The 17,960-nt window shown below is 37.9% G+C and overlaps 1 protein-coding gene across 4 annotated transcripts in view; it reads left to right on the top strand.

The window, feature by feature from the left end:
* LOC124805371 (zinc finger protein 761-like) overlaps window positions 1-17,960 on the top strand; it is a 161,957-nt gene that overhangs the window by 56,337 nt on the left and 87,660 nt on the right. For 3 of the 4 annotated variants that reach the window (XM_047265926.1, XM_047265924.1, XM_047265925.1), the window contains exons 3-4: window positions 7,199-7,315; window positions 14,718-14,990. In XM_047265926.1, coding sequence (XP_047121882.1) covers window positions 7,199-7,315; window positions 14,718-14,990 — 390 coding nt within the window. The remainder of the gene's footprint in view (window positions 1-7,198; window positions 7,316-14,717; window positions 14,991-17,960) is intronic. The other variant, XM_047265927.1, reaches the window with a different exon arrangement.

Here is a 17,960-nt window from a genome sequence, read left to right as displayed (position 1 = left end):
ACCATGGTCTGTGGAGCCCCACAGCTCTACTTGGGGTGTCAGTGCCTTGAGATGGTTGCGCAGTCCCATTTTTTTGCACCTCCTCTTTAACAATAAACTGATGTGGTAACTCTACATTTATTAGCTTAAAATAAGTTCCACACGGCAGCTTAATGCTACATCTTGGGTTGCTGATTGTGCCATCTTCCTATGCCTCTAAAGGGCAGTGGACTGATCATGACAGAACTACCGGAGCCAGACGTTTGGAAATTCTTCATAGAGACTTTTACTTCCCTGCTCTAGAATGTATCCCGAGGGTGACCCCAAATGTCCCCCCCCCCCCCCCCCCTCCTGTTCCTTATCCAGACCATTAGCCCAGTTAGCCCTATCCCAAGAGTGTAAAAGCTATCACCCCTATCGTTTTGCAATGCAGTTTCCTCTCAATCCTCTTGGGATACAAAGATGCTGTAATCAAACATATCAATGGCTCTAAAGATATGGAAAATACAAAGTATGCCTGTATGCATGCTGAAGACAGAGAAAAACACTCTCAATCAGAAATGTTTTGTGCCTTGTAGGATATCACACAGCCACAGCCAGGCACTATAAATGTCATCCTTTTCATCTCTTATGAAATAATCACTCTTGCAGTTATGAATTTCAAATATATACTCTTCTAGCATTACACTCGACCACTTCAGTACATGTTTACATGAGTAAAGTTTTCTACTCATCTCTGTACTAGTTCCAAATCTGCGTCTTGTTGTTTTCTTTGTGTAGGGTTGAAATAGAGGTTGAAGGTTTTATATTTCATAGTAAAGAAGCTTTTTCACAATGACAGTATTCAATGATTTATTTCACATTTCTGTTTCTTGTTAGAACACCAAAATTTTGCAATAAACACTTCTTTTATACTAAAAGAGAGTTTCTCTATAAGCACATGTTTTTCATGATGGTCCCATTTCAAACTTTCACAGAGTGTGCATGTAAAGACAAAACAGTAAATCCACATTTATACTGCCAACTGCTGACTGGCAAAGAACACATGCTTGGTGCAGCAGTTACATACTAGATGACTGTACTATGACTGAATGCTTTGGCACATAATCAGTTCTGTTTATTAGAACGTAAGCTTCTGGTAATTTCTAGAAATGGTAATGGTTCAGTAAAATAATTGTATTGATTTCCAATTTTTCAGTAGGGAACAATTTAAACAAAGCTGCATCTTTTAACTCTATTAAAATACAAGGATAAAATTAGTTAACATGGATAATTTTAAAACATTATGAAGTATAACTTTGTGAATGTATTTATGACAAGTTAAGTCTGTTTGTAGAACCAACAATAAATTTTTCTTTTAGTGAACAAATAAATTTCATAAACAAGTACTTAAATAATATTTCGGAAAAATCAGAAGTATATTGCATTTTTTGTAATTTGTGTAAAATGGAATCTGTAGGATAACTAATTTTCTTAGTAAAACAGCAACCCACAGAAATATGTAGGAATATATTATCGACAAATTTGGAAAGATGGCTGCACCAGTGACTAGCTTAACTGTGTGGGAAACATGAATGTCATAATTTGTAGCTGAAAATCAGATTAAAGATTACTGAGAAGAAGGTGGTATTGCAAATTTCATTTATCCCAGGAAGCTGCCATAAAATTTGGCTAGTTGCAACAAATGTTAGCTTAATAGGCTGTATGGTGCAATTGAACCTCTGCTATCGGGAGAATAGATAGACCATAAAGTAAGCTAGCTGTCAGACAAGCAGCAGCTTGTCATAAGGGGTATTGTAAGAGGTGTTCATCAGCCAGTTGGCAGTTGCAGTTCCTCATGTAGTGTGATGGTGCCCCCATGATGAAAACTCAAAGGCTGAAAATTAGTTTGTGACCACCACATACGTGAAATCCATAATAATAAAGATGCAGAATAGGCAGTGGCACCAAATGAGAGAAAAGAGTTAAGGAAGCACATCTAAACACCCAGTCTGTGGATTTAATATTAGTTTAGTTATTGATGATAGAACATATAGAGGCTCATAATTCCTTTAAAGATTAATAAATTTCGAATGTTTCGAGTGATGTTAATGAACAAGTAGTCACTTGATAGCATGTGAACAGCATTACTAAAAAGCAGCTGCAGAACTTCTAATAAAAGTATTACAATTTGGTTTGTAAGTTGCATTGTTGATTCTGTGGCTTAAAAAAATACATTTTAGTGTAAAATAAATTGCAAAACAATACACGTAGCAGCAATATTAGATAACTGACTACAATACATATCTGTAGAAGTTTGATTTTCCATAGGTTTGAAGTACATAATGGTAAATATTATTAATTGTGACCATTTCATTGAGTAAGAAGCAAATAAACAAAAATCAAGGACTTCCACAGAAAAGCTGATGAAATTATATTCACGAGTCATATATAATATTTGCAGTAGTTGGAAGTTTAATGTAATTTTTATTCATTATAAAGTTCATTTACAACCAACAAAATACATTGTTATATTTGTTGATAAGAAGACAATCAAACTGGCTCAAAGGAATAAGTGCAGAAGAACAAGTCATGTAAAAAGCATTGATGTGTACGCTTAGATGTGCACTTTTTGTAGTAATATGAGCAGTTTGTTTTATTGTGTGGCTTCTTGCAATGGCAAATCAAAGCTATTTAATACCATTTTGACTGTAATCAGTCCACTTGCGAGATTGGTGAGTCCAGGTATGTGCTGACAAACAGAGGATCAGTCATAATTAAAGTGTTTGAAATACTGTAGGAAACAAGTCTGGGGACTTGTAGAACTTCTGCTTGAGTTGGGAGGTGTAGAGAAGTTTTCAACAGTTGCACTCATAGACTCTAACTCTGAACAGCAGAGCAGCAATAAACTTGTAAAATGTCAGTATAAATCCATGAATTTTAACTCTGAACTGAAACATCACTTTTAAAACTTCTGAAATTTCTGTATAGGTTCGTGGACTTTGGAAAATTACCTACAACCGAATTTTCAAACTAAAACATTGAACAGAAATGTGGTGAGCTGTACTGTGCACATTCTAGGTTGAGTTTGTGAACCAGTCTGTTGTTGCACTCGCAGGATTCAGTAAAAAATTTAATTAATGAACAGTACCCAGCTTGTAATGTAGTCAATTATTCATTTTGCTAAGCCTAATTCTGCCTGAAATTTAACTAAAGTGTAGGAAGTTATAGATCAGTAACAGTGTAATGCAACAGGTGTATAGCTATTTCCTAGGCACATAGGAAACCAAAAAACTTCACAGATCATTCATGCACTTAATTAATCCTCATTTACATAAAGAAACTTATAAAGAAAGAGTTACAATATTATGGAAAGGATAGTTGTTGCTCACCATATAGCGGAGATGCTGAGTCGCAGATTGAACAATAAAGAGACTGTCACAAAATAAGCATTTGGCCATCAAGGCCTCTGTCAAAAAATAGATCTCACACACACACACACACACACACACACACACACACACACACACACACACACACACACAGGCAAATGCAATTCACAGGCATATGACTGCAGTCTCTGGCAGCTGAAGCTGCCAGAGACTCATTGGAACAATTCTAAGGAAATGCAGTCCGAAAACAGAGGAAGTAGGTTACAGTACACTTGTTTGCCCACTGCTTGAATACTGCTCACCAGTGTGGGGTCTGTACCAGATAGGGTTGATGGAAGAGGTAGAGAAGATCCAACGGAGAGCAGCATGCTTTGTTACAGGATCATTTAGTAATCATGAAAGCGTTACAAAGATGATAGATAAACTCTAGTGGAAGACTCTGCAAGAGAGATGCTCAGTAGCTTGGTAAGGGCTTTTGTTGAAGTTTCGAGAACATGCCTTGACCGAGGAGTCAAACAGTATATTGCTCCCTCCTACGTATATCTTGCGAAGAGACCATGAGGATAAAATCAGAGATTAGAGCCCACACAGAGGCATATCGACAATCTTTCTTTCCACGAATAATACGAGACTGGAATAGCAGAGAGAACCGATAGAGGTACTCAAAGTACCCTCCGCCACACATCGTCAGGTGGCTTGCGGAGTGTAGATGTTGATGTAGATGTAGACTGCAGTCACGTGTGTGTGAGTTGCATTTGCGCATACGTGTGTGTGTGTGTGTGTGTGTGTGTGTGTGTGTGTGTGTGTGTGTGTGTGAGATCTATTTTTGACAGAGGCCTTGTTGGCTGAAAGTTTATTTTGTGACAGTCTTTTTGTTGTGCCTATCTGCGACTCAGCATCTCCGCTATATGGTGAGTAGCAAGTATCTTTTTCATAATGTTGTTACGTTCCACCCTGTTTTCCATAGTTTAAAGAAAGAGTTAGCATGTTTCAATCTTTATAATGGAACTGAGGGCTATAGCTAGTGATCTGTGTCTCACTGAGAAGACAATTCACTAGGGCCTATTGATTTTTGGTATGCAGTTATTCTATTAGTAGTCTGCAGGCTGTCTTCTGATGCTGCTCTCATGACCCAGTAATGCCCTCTATCAGCAGCCTTCTTTATGATATCAGTCATACCGCATACATAGTCATTTTTAGGAAACCCATTAATGAACTAAATAATGCATACCCAGCAATGTGACTACATGACTGACAGTGGTACTGGTGATACAGAGCATAGTTGTGATCCATGACTACTGAATCTAAGTTACAGAGTTCTCAAACAAACTGCACACCATCAAGGATACCACAGCTGTAACCCGTTTCGCCTTTTGTTTTTTTATGGAAAGATTCTACTGTGTTATCCCCACTTCATACTGGTCATACCCATCTGATTTATAGTTTTTTTTTCCTGTGCATTGAGACACGCACCGAGTGTGACACTGGTGTTTGCTGAGAGTGGCAGACATCCTCATGGAGTGCCCGCACCTTACAGTGTTTGGATGAAGACAGTATCTTAAGGTCTCCTTATCTTCAATATTGACTGCAGATGAAAAATAGCAAGAAAAATTCCACACCCTCTCTGTCAGAGTTGTTTCTATAGGCATCTTTAACAGTTCAACAGTAAACAAGTCAACTAATAGCCAGAGGGAGAGCCGTACTTGCTGGCTGGGTCTTTCCTTTTTACTTGCTTTTTATTATTGTTTCATGTTTCTTTTCCTATATTGCTACATTTTGAGTGCTGTACCCTGTTTAGAAGGAAATAACATTCTCATTTATTAGATCACTGTTGTATGCACTTCTCATACTGGTGCAGGAGAGGGGGGGGGGGGGGGGGTGGATTTCCAAGGGGTAGCCACCTGTCTCAGACATTCATGCTGACTCGATTTGGTCCCTCTTCATACATTTCCTGACATGTCAATGTTCTCAGGGTTCCCTTGCTGCTCTTTTCGTAAGGCAAGGTAATACATATACAAGGCATTTATTCCTGGTTAGCAGTGCCATTCTCCATGTACTTGTGAATGAAGGACTGATGACCTCATTGACAGGCCTACTGTCTCTTTCTGATGCCTCCTCTGTCATCTTTGTTCTACAGTATCCTCACTACGGCTAGGTCCCCCTCATTCTGGGGTCGGAGTGACCAGTCATTCCTTTTCGCCTTTCTGCAGCGTATCCCTCTCTTCTATCAAGGGAAGGAACTGTTAGTTCCAATAACTAGGTAGTGTGTCACTTTCACTTTTATGTGTGTGTATCAGCAGTACTACATATTTTGCCTCTTGAAGGTGAGTGCAGACCATCAGTTCTCTCTCATATTTTTTTAGTTTTCTTGATTGAATTTTTCTTTGGAACAAACAAAGTTTAACAGTTAAGAAACTTCAAATGGGAGATGATGAAATTTTAAACTGTTGAACATGGGTTTTAGGCAACGTCTTTACAAGAACACCATTATAAACTTGTGGAAGCACATCTGGATCTGACTGAGTAGTGAATACAAGTCTGACTTTTCATTGTAGTCAAAATTCCAAGTAAAGGAACATTCCATATACCAAGTGACATTTAGCAAAGAAACATATTTTTACAGCTAACTGTGTATATAAGCTAAAATAAAGTAAAAGCACTTGTGGAGACACTATTTATGTGTGATCACCAAGATGCAGCTCTGATTGTGAGGAAGTAATAATCTATGATTATTCCAGTCTGCCAATATTTCTGCCACAACAGTTACATGGGAATTCAATTTTGTATTTCTCATCTTTTAGCATTCTTTAATTCACAACTGTTGTTATAAAAATGTAAAGAGCACCAGTGATGTAAATAATATCCTATCATTCCTAAGTTTTTATAAATGGTAAGCTTTTAAATCCTTAGAAACTGCTGATTGAGCTCTGTTGCACAGTTCTGTTTATAGAAAAATAACTTTTTTTAATAAGCATCTCTTCTTTTAAAGGAAGCAACTTCTATAATTTTGTTACCATACATAGTTTATGCTGTGAGATGAAGTACATCCATGCAGGTCATAAAATCATATTTTGTGAATGGAGCAGAACAAGGTGCACAGTAGTTAGCACATTGGACTCGTATTAGAGAGGATGATTGATCGAATCCACATCTGACGATCCAGATGTAGGATATCTTTGATTTCCCTGCATTGCTTCAGAAAAATGCCGGGATTGTTCATTTAAAAGGGTACAGCTTAGTTCCTTCCACATCCTTTAAACAGTTTGAGCTTGTAGCTCATATTTGATGACCTCATTGTCAGTGAGACAATAAAACCTAATCTTCTTGCAGTGAATAGACACATGAATTCACTATGATACCTGGGTGTATCTGTGCCACAATTGTTGCAATTAAATTAGCATACCAGTGCCTGGTGTGGACTCTTCCATGATCAAGATAATTTTTATGAGCTATTTAATGGCGCATGGTACTCTGAATTTTTGCAAGAGCTATAAAAGTGTCACCAGAATAATTCCATATAAGTTCGTTAATAAGCTTTCAATTAGATAGGTCATTTTTTTTTCAAGAAGCCAAAAGGTTGGATGTGCTATTCTGATAAAAAGTCCTAGTATAAGACATGTGGGACATTCAATAGGTGACTGAAACGAAGAGAGGCAATGAAACATAGTCTTTTACTTTTTCTTGTTATTAACCATTAGAAGTCAGCTGTTGATGTATGTGTGTAATTATCGTCATTTGATATTCTATTTGTTTTGCACTGATAGCATATGTTCTTAGGGTCTGTGATGTGGGCAACAGTGATGTTATATTTATTATTCCAATTGTAATAACTAATGTTCTTGGAACAGGAGTAGATGGCCCTGTCAAGAAAGAACCTGTCAACACAAGGCCAAAACGAGGTAACCATAGAAGAAAGCCAGTGGGGAACAACATCAGCACACTGCAGCAGAAGGCTTACAGTCATGGTGGGTAAAGAAAAATCACTCATCTCAGTACATATATATTTTGGCATGTAAAATGAAGATAAGTCACAAACTGTATATGATGTGTTCCAGTGTTCAAACATGAGTTTCTTTCCTGACAGTATTGACTACGCAGACTATCCATTAGATTTTACCATAAAATGTCATTGCACAATAAACTAACAAATTCATAAGCTAGTTCATATTCAGTGCACATTACTCTTTGTATGAAATTGTTTGGTGTCCTGCTGTATGAAGTAATTAAAAAAGTACATCTTATAATTTAATTAAATGCTGTATGTATCCCAGATGAATTTATGGAATGAAGAACACCCAGAATAGCTACAAAGATTTTGTTGATCATGATCTGAACTCTCTACACATTAGTTTATGGTTACCTCAAATTGAATTTTTAATTTTTCCTTGTTAATGGAGAACCTGTATGAGCATGAAATATTTGAGAAGTGTCATGACATCATAAAATCCCATACAACAATAAAGAAGAATGCACAGGTGTTATGCAGAGGGCAGTGAGAAATTTGATCATCTACACATTGGGAGTAAAGTATGGAGTGCCCTGCAATTCAGTAATTGAGCCAATATTGTTCATACTGCATGCAAATGACTTTCTGAAAAATGTAAATCAGGAAGTTGCAGTGTATGCTGATGAAAGGCCCATTATACAAACAACACAACAAAAGATGGAGCTTGAACAAGTAAATTCTAAAATGTATGTAAAGCAAATGATTATTTAATGCAAAATGACAATTTTCCGTACAGGGTGTACATGAAGTCTGGAAATGCTTTCAGTTATTTATTGCACAAGAACCAAACATTCTACAGATATCATACATATGTCATTTTGAAGAGAAACCCTGAGAGTTTTTTCATATATACCATGACAGCATAGTTTGGTAATTTGCTAATAGTCAGCGCTAGTTGCAAACATGGTGGCGATGCTACAGAAGGGGACAGCTGTTTCATGAAATGGCCTTCCCGATCACCAGATATCACTAGGTGTGACTCTTTTCTATGGCGACACGTTAAAGATCTGGTGTATGTACCGCCTCTACTACGTGATGTAGCAGAGCTCCGGGAGAGAACATGGGAAGTGACTGCCACAGTCAACGACGCCATGCGGGGAGGGGTATGGCAAGAATTTGATTACCGTATTGACATCTGTCGGGTCACTCATGGTTCGCATATCGAGTGTTTGTAAAAAAAAAAAAAAGCATATAGAGTTTCTCTTCAAAATGCAATATGTATGGCATCTGTACAATATTTAGTTCTTGTGCAATAAATAATTGAAAGTGTTCCTTGTCTTTATGTACCCCCTGTATTAATCTAAAACAATGTGTAGTAAAGATGGTCCAAACTTGATAGTGTGATCTGTATACTGTATTTACACGAATCGAAACAGCACTTTTTTATCCGCTTTTTTTACTCCAAAAAACTGCCTGCGGCTTAGAATCGAGTGCAGAGTAAGCGGAAGTTCTGAAAAATGTTGGTAGGTGCCGCCACAACTAACTTCTGCCGTTGAATATATGTAGCGCTATACAGGCATGCTTGTGCAGACTCAAAGATAAATACTGGTGCCGAAACGTCTGCGCCAATAAATAAATTAAAAGAAAAGGTAGAAGAACATAAACATCATGCCATGTATTCTTTCGTATTTGCTGCTATCTCATTTAAATCCTGTCTGCCTAATAAACTAGGAAACTAGAGTGAGACACCAGCAAGCGCGGATGAATATACGTATCATGTCGTTATTATATTCGTATTATTCTTATGCTGGATAGTGATACAGTCAGAAATGAAGCACGGCAACTGACTAGATTTTTAAATCTAAGATGACTCTAATTTCTATGCAGAATGTTATGTACTAAACAGGCGCCTGCAAGAATTTTCAAACGGAGAAAAATTTTCGCTAAACTCTCGTTCAGAACATCTATCATATGCAGTCTATTATTTGGTTCTTGTTGATCATTATCAAAGAAAGCAGCAGTGTAAGTAGTAACAAATAACAGTCTCTTGTCATTCTTTCGCTTATGTGACAATTCCTCTCTTCTTTTTATTGTAAGTGGCGGTAGCGCACACAAAAGCAAGCCATGCCTCGAGCGGCGACAGGTCGTAATCACTCATTATCAGAATGCGACAAACAATGCATGACACAGTACAATAATGCATTTTCAGCTTAGAGTGACGTAAACACCTATAACAAAGAGGGCGGCACTGATCTGATTAAAGCAAAATAAGCGATCGATTCAAACCAGACAAAACATTTGAAAAAGGAAGGGTACCCTTATAAATACGGACTGAGCACCTGACACATATCAGTGGCTACTTGATAATGCTTAAATGTTGAGCTTACGACTCGAACCAAACTACTGTAGCTGTATCTTCATCCATTCGACCTAAATTGTGTCTCATGTTACAATGGACCAACTTTGTTTCAATTTGGAGGTGCGGTCTAAAACTTTGCTCTCCCCCTTGAATTTCGAGTCTCAAATTTCAGGTGCGGCTTAGATTCAGGAAAATTTTTTTCCCTTGCTTTCGAGTCTCATTTTTCAGGTGCGGCTTAGATTCGAGTGCGGCTTAGATTCGATTAAATATGGTAATACTAAAATATTTACATTTAATAATACTATTGGAGAAATAATCGCTATAGAAACTTAGACTTCTGTAGATAAACACCCAAATTGAAGGAATTGCAAGGTTAGCATATGCAGTAAAATAAGTTCACATTACTGGAAAAAGAAAAAAGAATACCCCTGTAATATGTAAGGAAAGGGCAGGTAAAGCTCCACATTCTGGCCATGTGGTGGACAGTTGGGCTCTACCGACCACCATGTCGTCCTCTGACAGTGGCATCATCGGGTGTGGTATGTAGGGTCATGTGGTCAGCACACTACTCTTCTGGCTGTGTTTTTGTTTCTTGACCTTGGAACCATTCCTAATCAGTCAAGTAGCTCCTCTGTTCTTCTCATAAGGCTGAGTGCACCCCCATACAATTCCCCCCACCAAGGAAACATGTATGGCAGTACTGGAAACTGAACGCAGGTCCTCTGCATGACAGTTAACCGTGCTGACCACTCAGTTATTTTGGTGGACACGTGTAATATGTAAATGAGGACAGCTCTTTCTTCACTAAATGAAAGAGATGTTAGCAGCAGGTAGGCAGGCACACTGAAAACAGGAGATTTTTAATTTTTAGGACAGTCCTCCTTCAGAGCTATATCTGTTTGTGTTAGCTCTGAATGATTTTGCCTGATGGGTAAGAAATATTCCTATACTCAGCACCTTCTCTTTTTGCAATGTACCCCCATTTACATGAAATGTACATACAGATTTTTCTGTTATGCAGGAGCGCTATTGTTGCTGAAAAAGTTTTAAGGCAATGTATTGTGAACAAACGTTCCTTCAGTTTAACTTTTTTTGACTAGTTAATGGAACTGAAATGTGAAACAATTCGGTTGATGGCTTTTGGTTATTATAGCTCTTCAAGGGACTTAAATTAGAAGCATTCAGTCAAATCAGTTAGTTTAATTTTTGATGACCTCGGACAGTGGGAGAATCTACACATTTCTGATCTACATGGTAATCAGTCATTGTCAGCCATGTATTTTACAATAATCATTTGGTGCAATATTATTTTTATGATTTCAAAATGAATCTGTGAGCAAAACACAGTTTTCAGTGTTTGAGTTTGGCATTAGAGGATTATTTTCTTCTTAGTCCACGATATTTTATTTAATCATGGAATTCAGACAAAAATTTTGTTGACCTACTTAATTATGGGTGAAAATTGACCAGGTGCCAAACAAATATGCTATTGAACAAAACTTTTTTGTGTTCAGAGTGATGGAAAGTGGTATCCAACTACATCTGGTGCAATCTCTAGATTGTTATGTGAGAGGTTTTATGTCAAGAAGATAGCAATTTCTAACCCAGTTTAACAACTGATAAACAGGACTCATTGAAATTATTTCAACGTATGCTTCATGATAGGTGTAGCTCTGATTTATGTAAATGGATGGTAAATACCACGGCTAGTAATGGAACATATCTGCTGCAATGTAAACCAGATATGGAATTGCCTCTAAATCTTCACTGATGATGCTCACTTGTTCACTCAAGGGAAGAGATGAAGGAGAATTCCCCACTGCAAGTTAACGCACCACTTAGACTTCAAAATGCTTGTGAATCAACTATAGATTGATACACCCATTCATGGTGTCTGAAGGAGAATAGGTTTGAGAAGTTTTGGAAGAAGGAACAGGTCACTTAAGCTGAAAAGCATGCTCAGCAACGGGGCACATGGTGTCCCACAACTACTAGTTCTTCCGTGTCTCTTCATGTATTCATCCAGTTTATATTGATCACTCCTATGTATAGGAATGTAGACACCATGTACCCAGTTGCTGAGAATGCTTTCCAGCATGGCTCAAGAGACTGGAGTGCCTGCTGCACCACAGGAACCATTTGATTCTTCATACCATCTCATATAACTTTTGCTGCTGTGGCTGAGACTGGCAGAAGAAATCTTTTCCTTGCATTGTTAAATATCCTCTGTTTCTTTATCCTCCTTAAGCATAAATATAAAATAATTAAAAATGTTACTGAATCTGTCATCTCTGGACTGAAGCTGTCACAGCATATTTTATTTAATCACGGAATTCAGACAAAAATTTTGTTGACCTACTTAATTATGGGTGAAAATTGACCAAGTGCTAAACAAATATGCTATTGAACAAAACTTTTTGTGTTCAGTGTGATAGAAAGTGGTATCCAACTACATCTGGTGCAATCTCTAGATTGTTATGTGGTTGTTATGTGTTGGTGTTGATGTTATGTCCCCCCCCCCCCCCCCCACACACACACACACACACATCAGACCCACCCCACCCTCCCACTCTGCACTTTACTCTTAATGACGTGACACCATCTCCTTCACCCATCTGAGGTTACTGTTTATATTGTCTCCAGGGTCATTAATAGTGTCATAAACTGCAAGGGTCCCAACATACTCTCCTGGGGCAACCTGAAGTTACTTCTACATTTGTTGGTGACTCTCCATCCAAGATGATATGCTGCATCCTTCCTACCAAGAAATCCTCATTCCATTTTCAAATTCCACTTGATAGCCCATATAACAGATGTTTCTGCAAGTGGATTCTTTTTTTATTTAGGTACCATAAAAGTGTGTGTGTGTGTGTGTGTGTGTGTGTGTGTGTGTGTGTGTGTGTGTGTGTGTGTGTGTGTGTGTGCGCGCGCGCGCGCGCGCGTATGCATGTTGTTAAATGTACATAATTGTTTGGTAAGTTTATTTTGTGTGAAAACATTCTCTTATGGCTAGGATTTGTCACTTTGTTTCTGTGTCATCTGTACATTATTCTTAGTTGAATTCCCAGTTTCCACTAAAAAAGACATAGTTCTTGTGTAGACATATTTACTTCTTCACTGTGACTGTCATTTTCTGATATGTGTACCCAGCTTCTCTAATGTTTTAGATTTTTAACAAAATAATTTAATTGGATAGATAAAAAATCTACTCACCAGGTGGTGGCAGAACACACACATAAAAGAAGTTTGTAATTAGGCAAGCTTTTGGAGCCAGTAGCTCTTTCTTGAGGCAGAATGATCGAAGGGGAAGGAAGAGGGGTGAAGGAAAAGGACTGGAGAGGTCTAGGAAAAGGGGTGGATTTCGGGAAAGTCACCCAGAACCATGGACCAGGGGAGACTTGCTGCATGGGATGAGAAGGAAAGACTGATTGTTAGGGATTGCATCAGACAAGATTTGAAAATCTGAGACTAAAAGGTGGAAGACAGGGTAATATACAAGACAGAGAATACTGCTTAAACATCATGCATGAGTTAATAAGAGTGGGAAGCTAAATGCATTGTGCGTAAAAGATGAGGGAGGGGGCAGTGAAAAATAGATCAGTAAGACAATGAAACATGTAGAAAACTGAAACAGAGTGGAAAAAAGAGTAGTTACTTTGAAGAAATGCTGAGACAGAAGAAATTAATGTAAATTAAGGCCAGGTGGGTGGCGAGAACCAAGGACAGTTTGTAGTGCTAGTTCCTGTCTGTGGAGTTCTGAGAAACTGGTGTCAAGGGGAAGAATCCAGATTGTTTGTGTGGTGAAACAGGCACCGATGTCATGATTGTCATGTTTTAGATCATGCTCTGCAACAGGATATTGCGTGTTGCCAGTATGCATCCTCTGCCTATGCCAATTCATCCTAATTGATAATTTGGTGGTAGTCATGCCAATGTAGAAGGCTGAACAGTGTTTACATAACAGCTGGTATATATGTCTCATTTTGCAGGTAGTTCTCCTTTTGATAGTATATGTTCTGCCAGTTACAGGGCTGCTAGAGGTGGTGGTAAGAGGGTGCATAGGGCAAGTCTTGCAGCGGGGACAGTGACAGGGGTCGGAGCCATAGGGTAGGGAGATGGGTGCAGAAGGAGTTACTTCGAGATTTTTAGTTGTTGAAGACTACGGAAATTGTGGCTGAAATCATCTATACAGTTAGTGCTTATGCACTTCCATTAAAACTCTTACTGTTGTTAGACAGTTATTTTACTGTCTTCTTATATTGTCATTCTACAACTGTTTCTTGCTTGGATTGCCATTGTACTAGGAGTATCATTGTTCTACCTCTGAAATTAATGTTGCAAAGTCAGACCAGTAATGTAAATAAATTAATTTATGACTGTGTCACTGAATAACTGAAAATGTAAAATTTTGCTGGACAGTAATGATAGTTCTTGTGAACAACATCCTTAAAGCACAGAAGTAGGAACTTTTGTCATTTCTGCATGATGACCCTTACCTGTTGAGGTGAGTACACCATCACACAGGTGATGGTGTACTGAAATTCCTGTGCCTTGTAGTGATGGTTGATTCTGGTGAACAGTAATATTAAAATTTGCATTATATCCAATATTATTATTTTGAAAATATGTGATAGCAAATTGTGAATTTACCATAGGAAATCATCTTAATAAAACCTGCTGCTGCTTTAAGTGATAGTGCTTGTGACTGAGCTATGAAAATTAAAGTAAGCATTTTATTTAGTGACATGTTTTACCAAGTAAAAAAATGCACTTAGCATAAAGGAATGCCTTGCTTCATCACTGGTATTATTATTGGAAATTAGAACATCTTGAGCTTCAGTAATAGAGAATTAATCTATTTACTGCAGTACAATAACTATTTGATTTTTCTGTGTGGGTATAATGTGACTGGCAGTTCATTTTATTCATTATCTTCAATATGATTTTCTTAATCATGGCAATGCACAGTCATTCATGTCTTTGCAGAATTGTAGTTTAGGTGTGTAAATAATGAAAAGTATCATCATTTAATTTAATTACTTGTAAACACATTTTTCATCAGAGTATAATGTGAAAGAAGTTACAACAAAGAGAGGACGCCGTGCAAAGCAGTTTAACTACAACTCTGATTCTGACAGTGGCACAGAGTCTAGCTTAGTTGAAGTCATTCCCAGTGAGTCCATTGCGAGTGCAGAAGACAGTGAAACAGAAAAGTCAGTTATTGCAGTTACTGAGGAGGCAGTATGTGACAGCTCAGACCTGCAGGCTCTCAGAGATGGTGTTGGTGAAAATGTGTTTGTTGTTGAAACTACCACTCCTGTTAAACCTGAAGAAGGTAAGCAAAAGTAGATAAACTGACATGTTACAAACAGGAACTGTAGTCTGTGATTTATAGTTGTGGAACCTTGGTCATTCACAGTGTAAATGGATACTTGACATAATGTCTGACTTAAATGACACTTCCATTTTGGTGAAATGGTTTAAAACTGTCTGTTAAATCAAGAACTGAGTAAAGAATGCCAGCAAACTTATTATAGCTATATTTAATGCTCATTGAAGAAATTTGCACCAGAATGCAATATACATTTTCAACTCTGAGCAAGGAGAGAGTTTAACAAAGAAGTTACTTTTTGTCGTGTATTGTAGTTGCTTGAATAACATTTCATATAAAACTGACTTTTTTTTTTTTTTAGGAACAAGTGTCACCAAGGAGTAAATATAGTGGGAAGTGGATGTTGGTATTTAAGATCATTGAAGAGCTCTCTGCAAAATACGAGGTGCTGTCCAAAATTTTCGGAATTGCTGCTGCCATCTGTTGAAAGCCTTACCTATGGACTAATGGTCATACTTCGAAGTAGTTCCCATCTGCAGGTACACACCAGTCCCAGCACTTTTGCCACTGGTCAAAAGTTTTCTGGAAGTCCTGTTCTATGAGGGTGTTTATCACTGCCAGCGATGTTTCTTGAATCCTCTCTAGAGTATCGAACCGACGGCCTTTCAACTTGAATTTCAGTTTTGGGAATAGCACGAAGTCGCAAGGTGCCATATCTGGCAAGTACGGTGCGTGGGGTACAACCGCTTTGTTGTTTTTTGCCAAAAAGGTCCTGGTGAGCAAGGACATGTGATAGGGCACGTTGTCATGATGCAGCAGCCAGTTCCCTTGACTCCAAAGTTCGGGCCATCATCACCGCACGTTTTCAGAGAGCCATCACAAATCTTCACAGTAGTAATTGGGTGGGATGAATTCTTTGTGCACAATTCCTTGGTATCAAAGAAATCGATGATCGTGCTCTTCACTTTACCCTTCACCTGTTTTGCCTTTTTTGGTCTTGGAGAGCCTGGGCTCTTCCACTGGGACGATTGTTGCTTTGTCTCTGGGTCATAACCGTAAATCCAGCTCTTGTTGCTGGTAATAACCCATGACAAGAAGATTGGATCATCAGATGTGGTCTGATGAAGGTCCATACACACTTCAACACGCTGTGCCTAAAATCACCACACACCAAACAGAGTATTACGGAAATCACTGTGGACACGCAACACGTCCTCCCAGCTGAATGCCACTCCGCACACTGACTCATCATCAGATATGCAGCTCTCGCCACATAGCAGTGCAAAGATCTACTACTCCAACTTTCCAGATGGCACCACCAGTCATGAAAATTTTGGATTCCACCTTGTATTTAATTACTTACATTTCACAGTATACTTAATGTTCTCTGTTGCTAAAAGAATAATTTTTATTTTAAACTGCATTTTTGTAGAAGGTGTAACATAACAGGTGAAACTGTGTACCTAAAGTGGAGTTCTCCAAAAATACATAAAGCTATTAGCCTCTGTGTGAGTAATTTGTACTAATATTTAATTTTCTCTGTTTATTTAATAATAAATTTATGTATTAATAATAATTGTAGAAGAATTTGAGTAACATGATGCAAAACAGGCAAGAATAAAGTAATTGTTTTGGCAAGCAATTGCTGTGCCAGTTTGTGCAAAGTATTAAAATAATAATAATAATAATAATAATAATAATAATAATTGTAACAAGAAAATATAACAGTATGTGGTAGGAATAATTGTGTATAAAATTGTTTAATTTATGTGGCTGGAGTATATGAATATTTGAAAACTGTTTGAAAACAAGTGATGGTCAGGTATATGGATAGCAGTCTGACTAGAGCAGTGTGTCATATGTAGGGCCCGGATTTTAATGACAAGTCATATTTTTTTTCTGAACTATAGGGTGAATTTTAGAACAATTTATACACAAATCTAGGCATTTTAGTGTCGAAAAATGTATTTTGATTGTGCATATAAAATCATATTTCAACAAATTTTAGTAATAGGTCATATTGCAGCTAACTTTTAATATAATAGGTCATATTTCCATCAACTTTTGCCAAAAATGCATATACCATTTTTCTTGTATCTTACGGGACACACGAATTGGCTCATGAGGCAATATTTAACGTGCTATTATGAAAGATAAACAGATAAATTAGTACACAGCTTTATTTCTCAGGACTGTAGCAGGAAATCGGTGTACCACAACAGTCGTTTCGTGAACATAAAACATTGTTGCGCAGAGTCGACAATACGCTCCCAGAGCCAGCAAAGGTGGCTTCTGCCGTAATAATCATCGCAGTCGCACAGTTGTTCCCAGTAACCAGTTTGAATACAGCCTTTGCCTTGTTCAACATGCCTAAAGCAAATTGCTCCAACAGCGTAAAGTTGCGAGGATATGTTCGAAAATTTGGATTAGTACTGATGGGAAAATATTATTTTGTAAACTGTATGAAGTTAAAGTTAGTGCAGAAAAGCGCTTTAATGTGCAACATCACTGTAATGCCACTAAACACAGCAGCTGTGTGAAACAAAGTGCTGAAAATAGCAGCAGGCAAATGCTGTTATTTGGACAGACAGGTCAATCGTCAACCGTGCAATTATTCTGTAAGGATTTGTGTGAGATGATTGTGTCCTGCAGCAGCAACCCACTGGAAAAGCTGATGAATCCACACTTCAGACGGTTCTTGGAGAAGTACACAACACATCCAGTTCCAGATGAATCTACACTGAGAAATAACTATTTATCAGCATGTCGATCTGGCTGTCGATAGATGAAACTGTGGATATTAGTGGGCGATATGTTGCAAATGTTGTTGTTGGTGTTCTAAAAGTTGATGGCCCTGGAGATATGTTCCTACTAATGTGTGAAGCTCTCGATAGAGTAAACAATTCGACGATTGCTATTTTGTTTGACAACTCTCTGAAGCTACAGTGGCCGGATGGTGTGAAAAGATACGTT

This window comes from Schistocerca piceifrons, chromosome 7 (genome assembly GCF_021461385.2).
Source record: "Schistocerca piceifrons isolate TAMUIC-IGC-003096 chromosome 7, iqSchPice1.1, whole genome shotgun sequence".
Taxonomy (NCBI): Eukaryota; Metazoa; Arthropoda; class Insecta; order Orthoptera; family Acrididae; genus Schistocerca; species Schistocerca piceifrons.
Note: the sequence above shows the minus strand (reverse complement) of the source record. Positions and strands in the feature narration are given on the sequence as shown.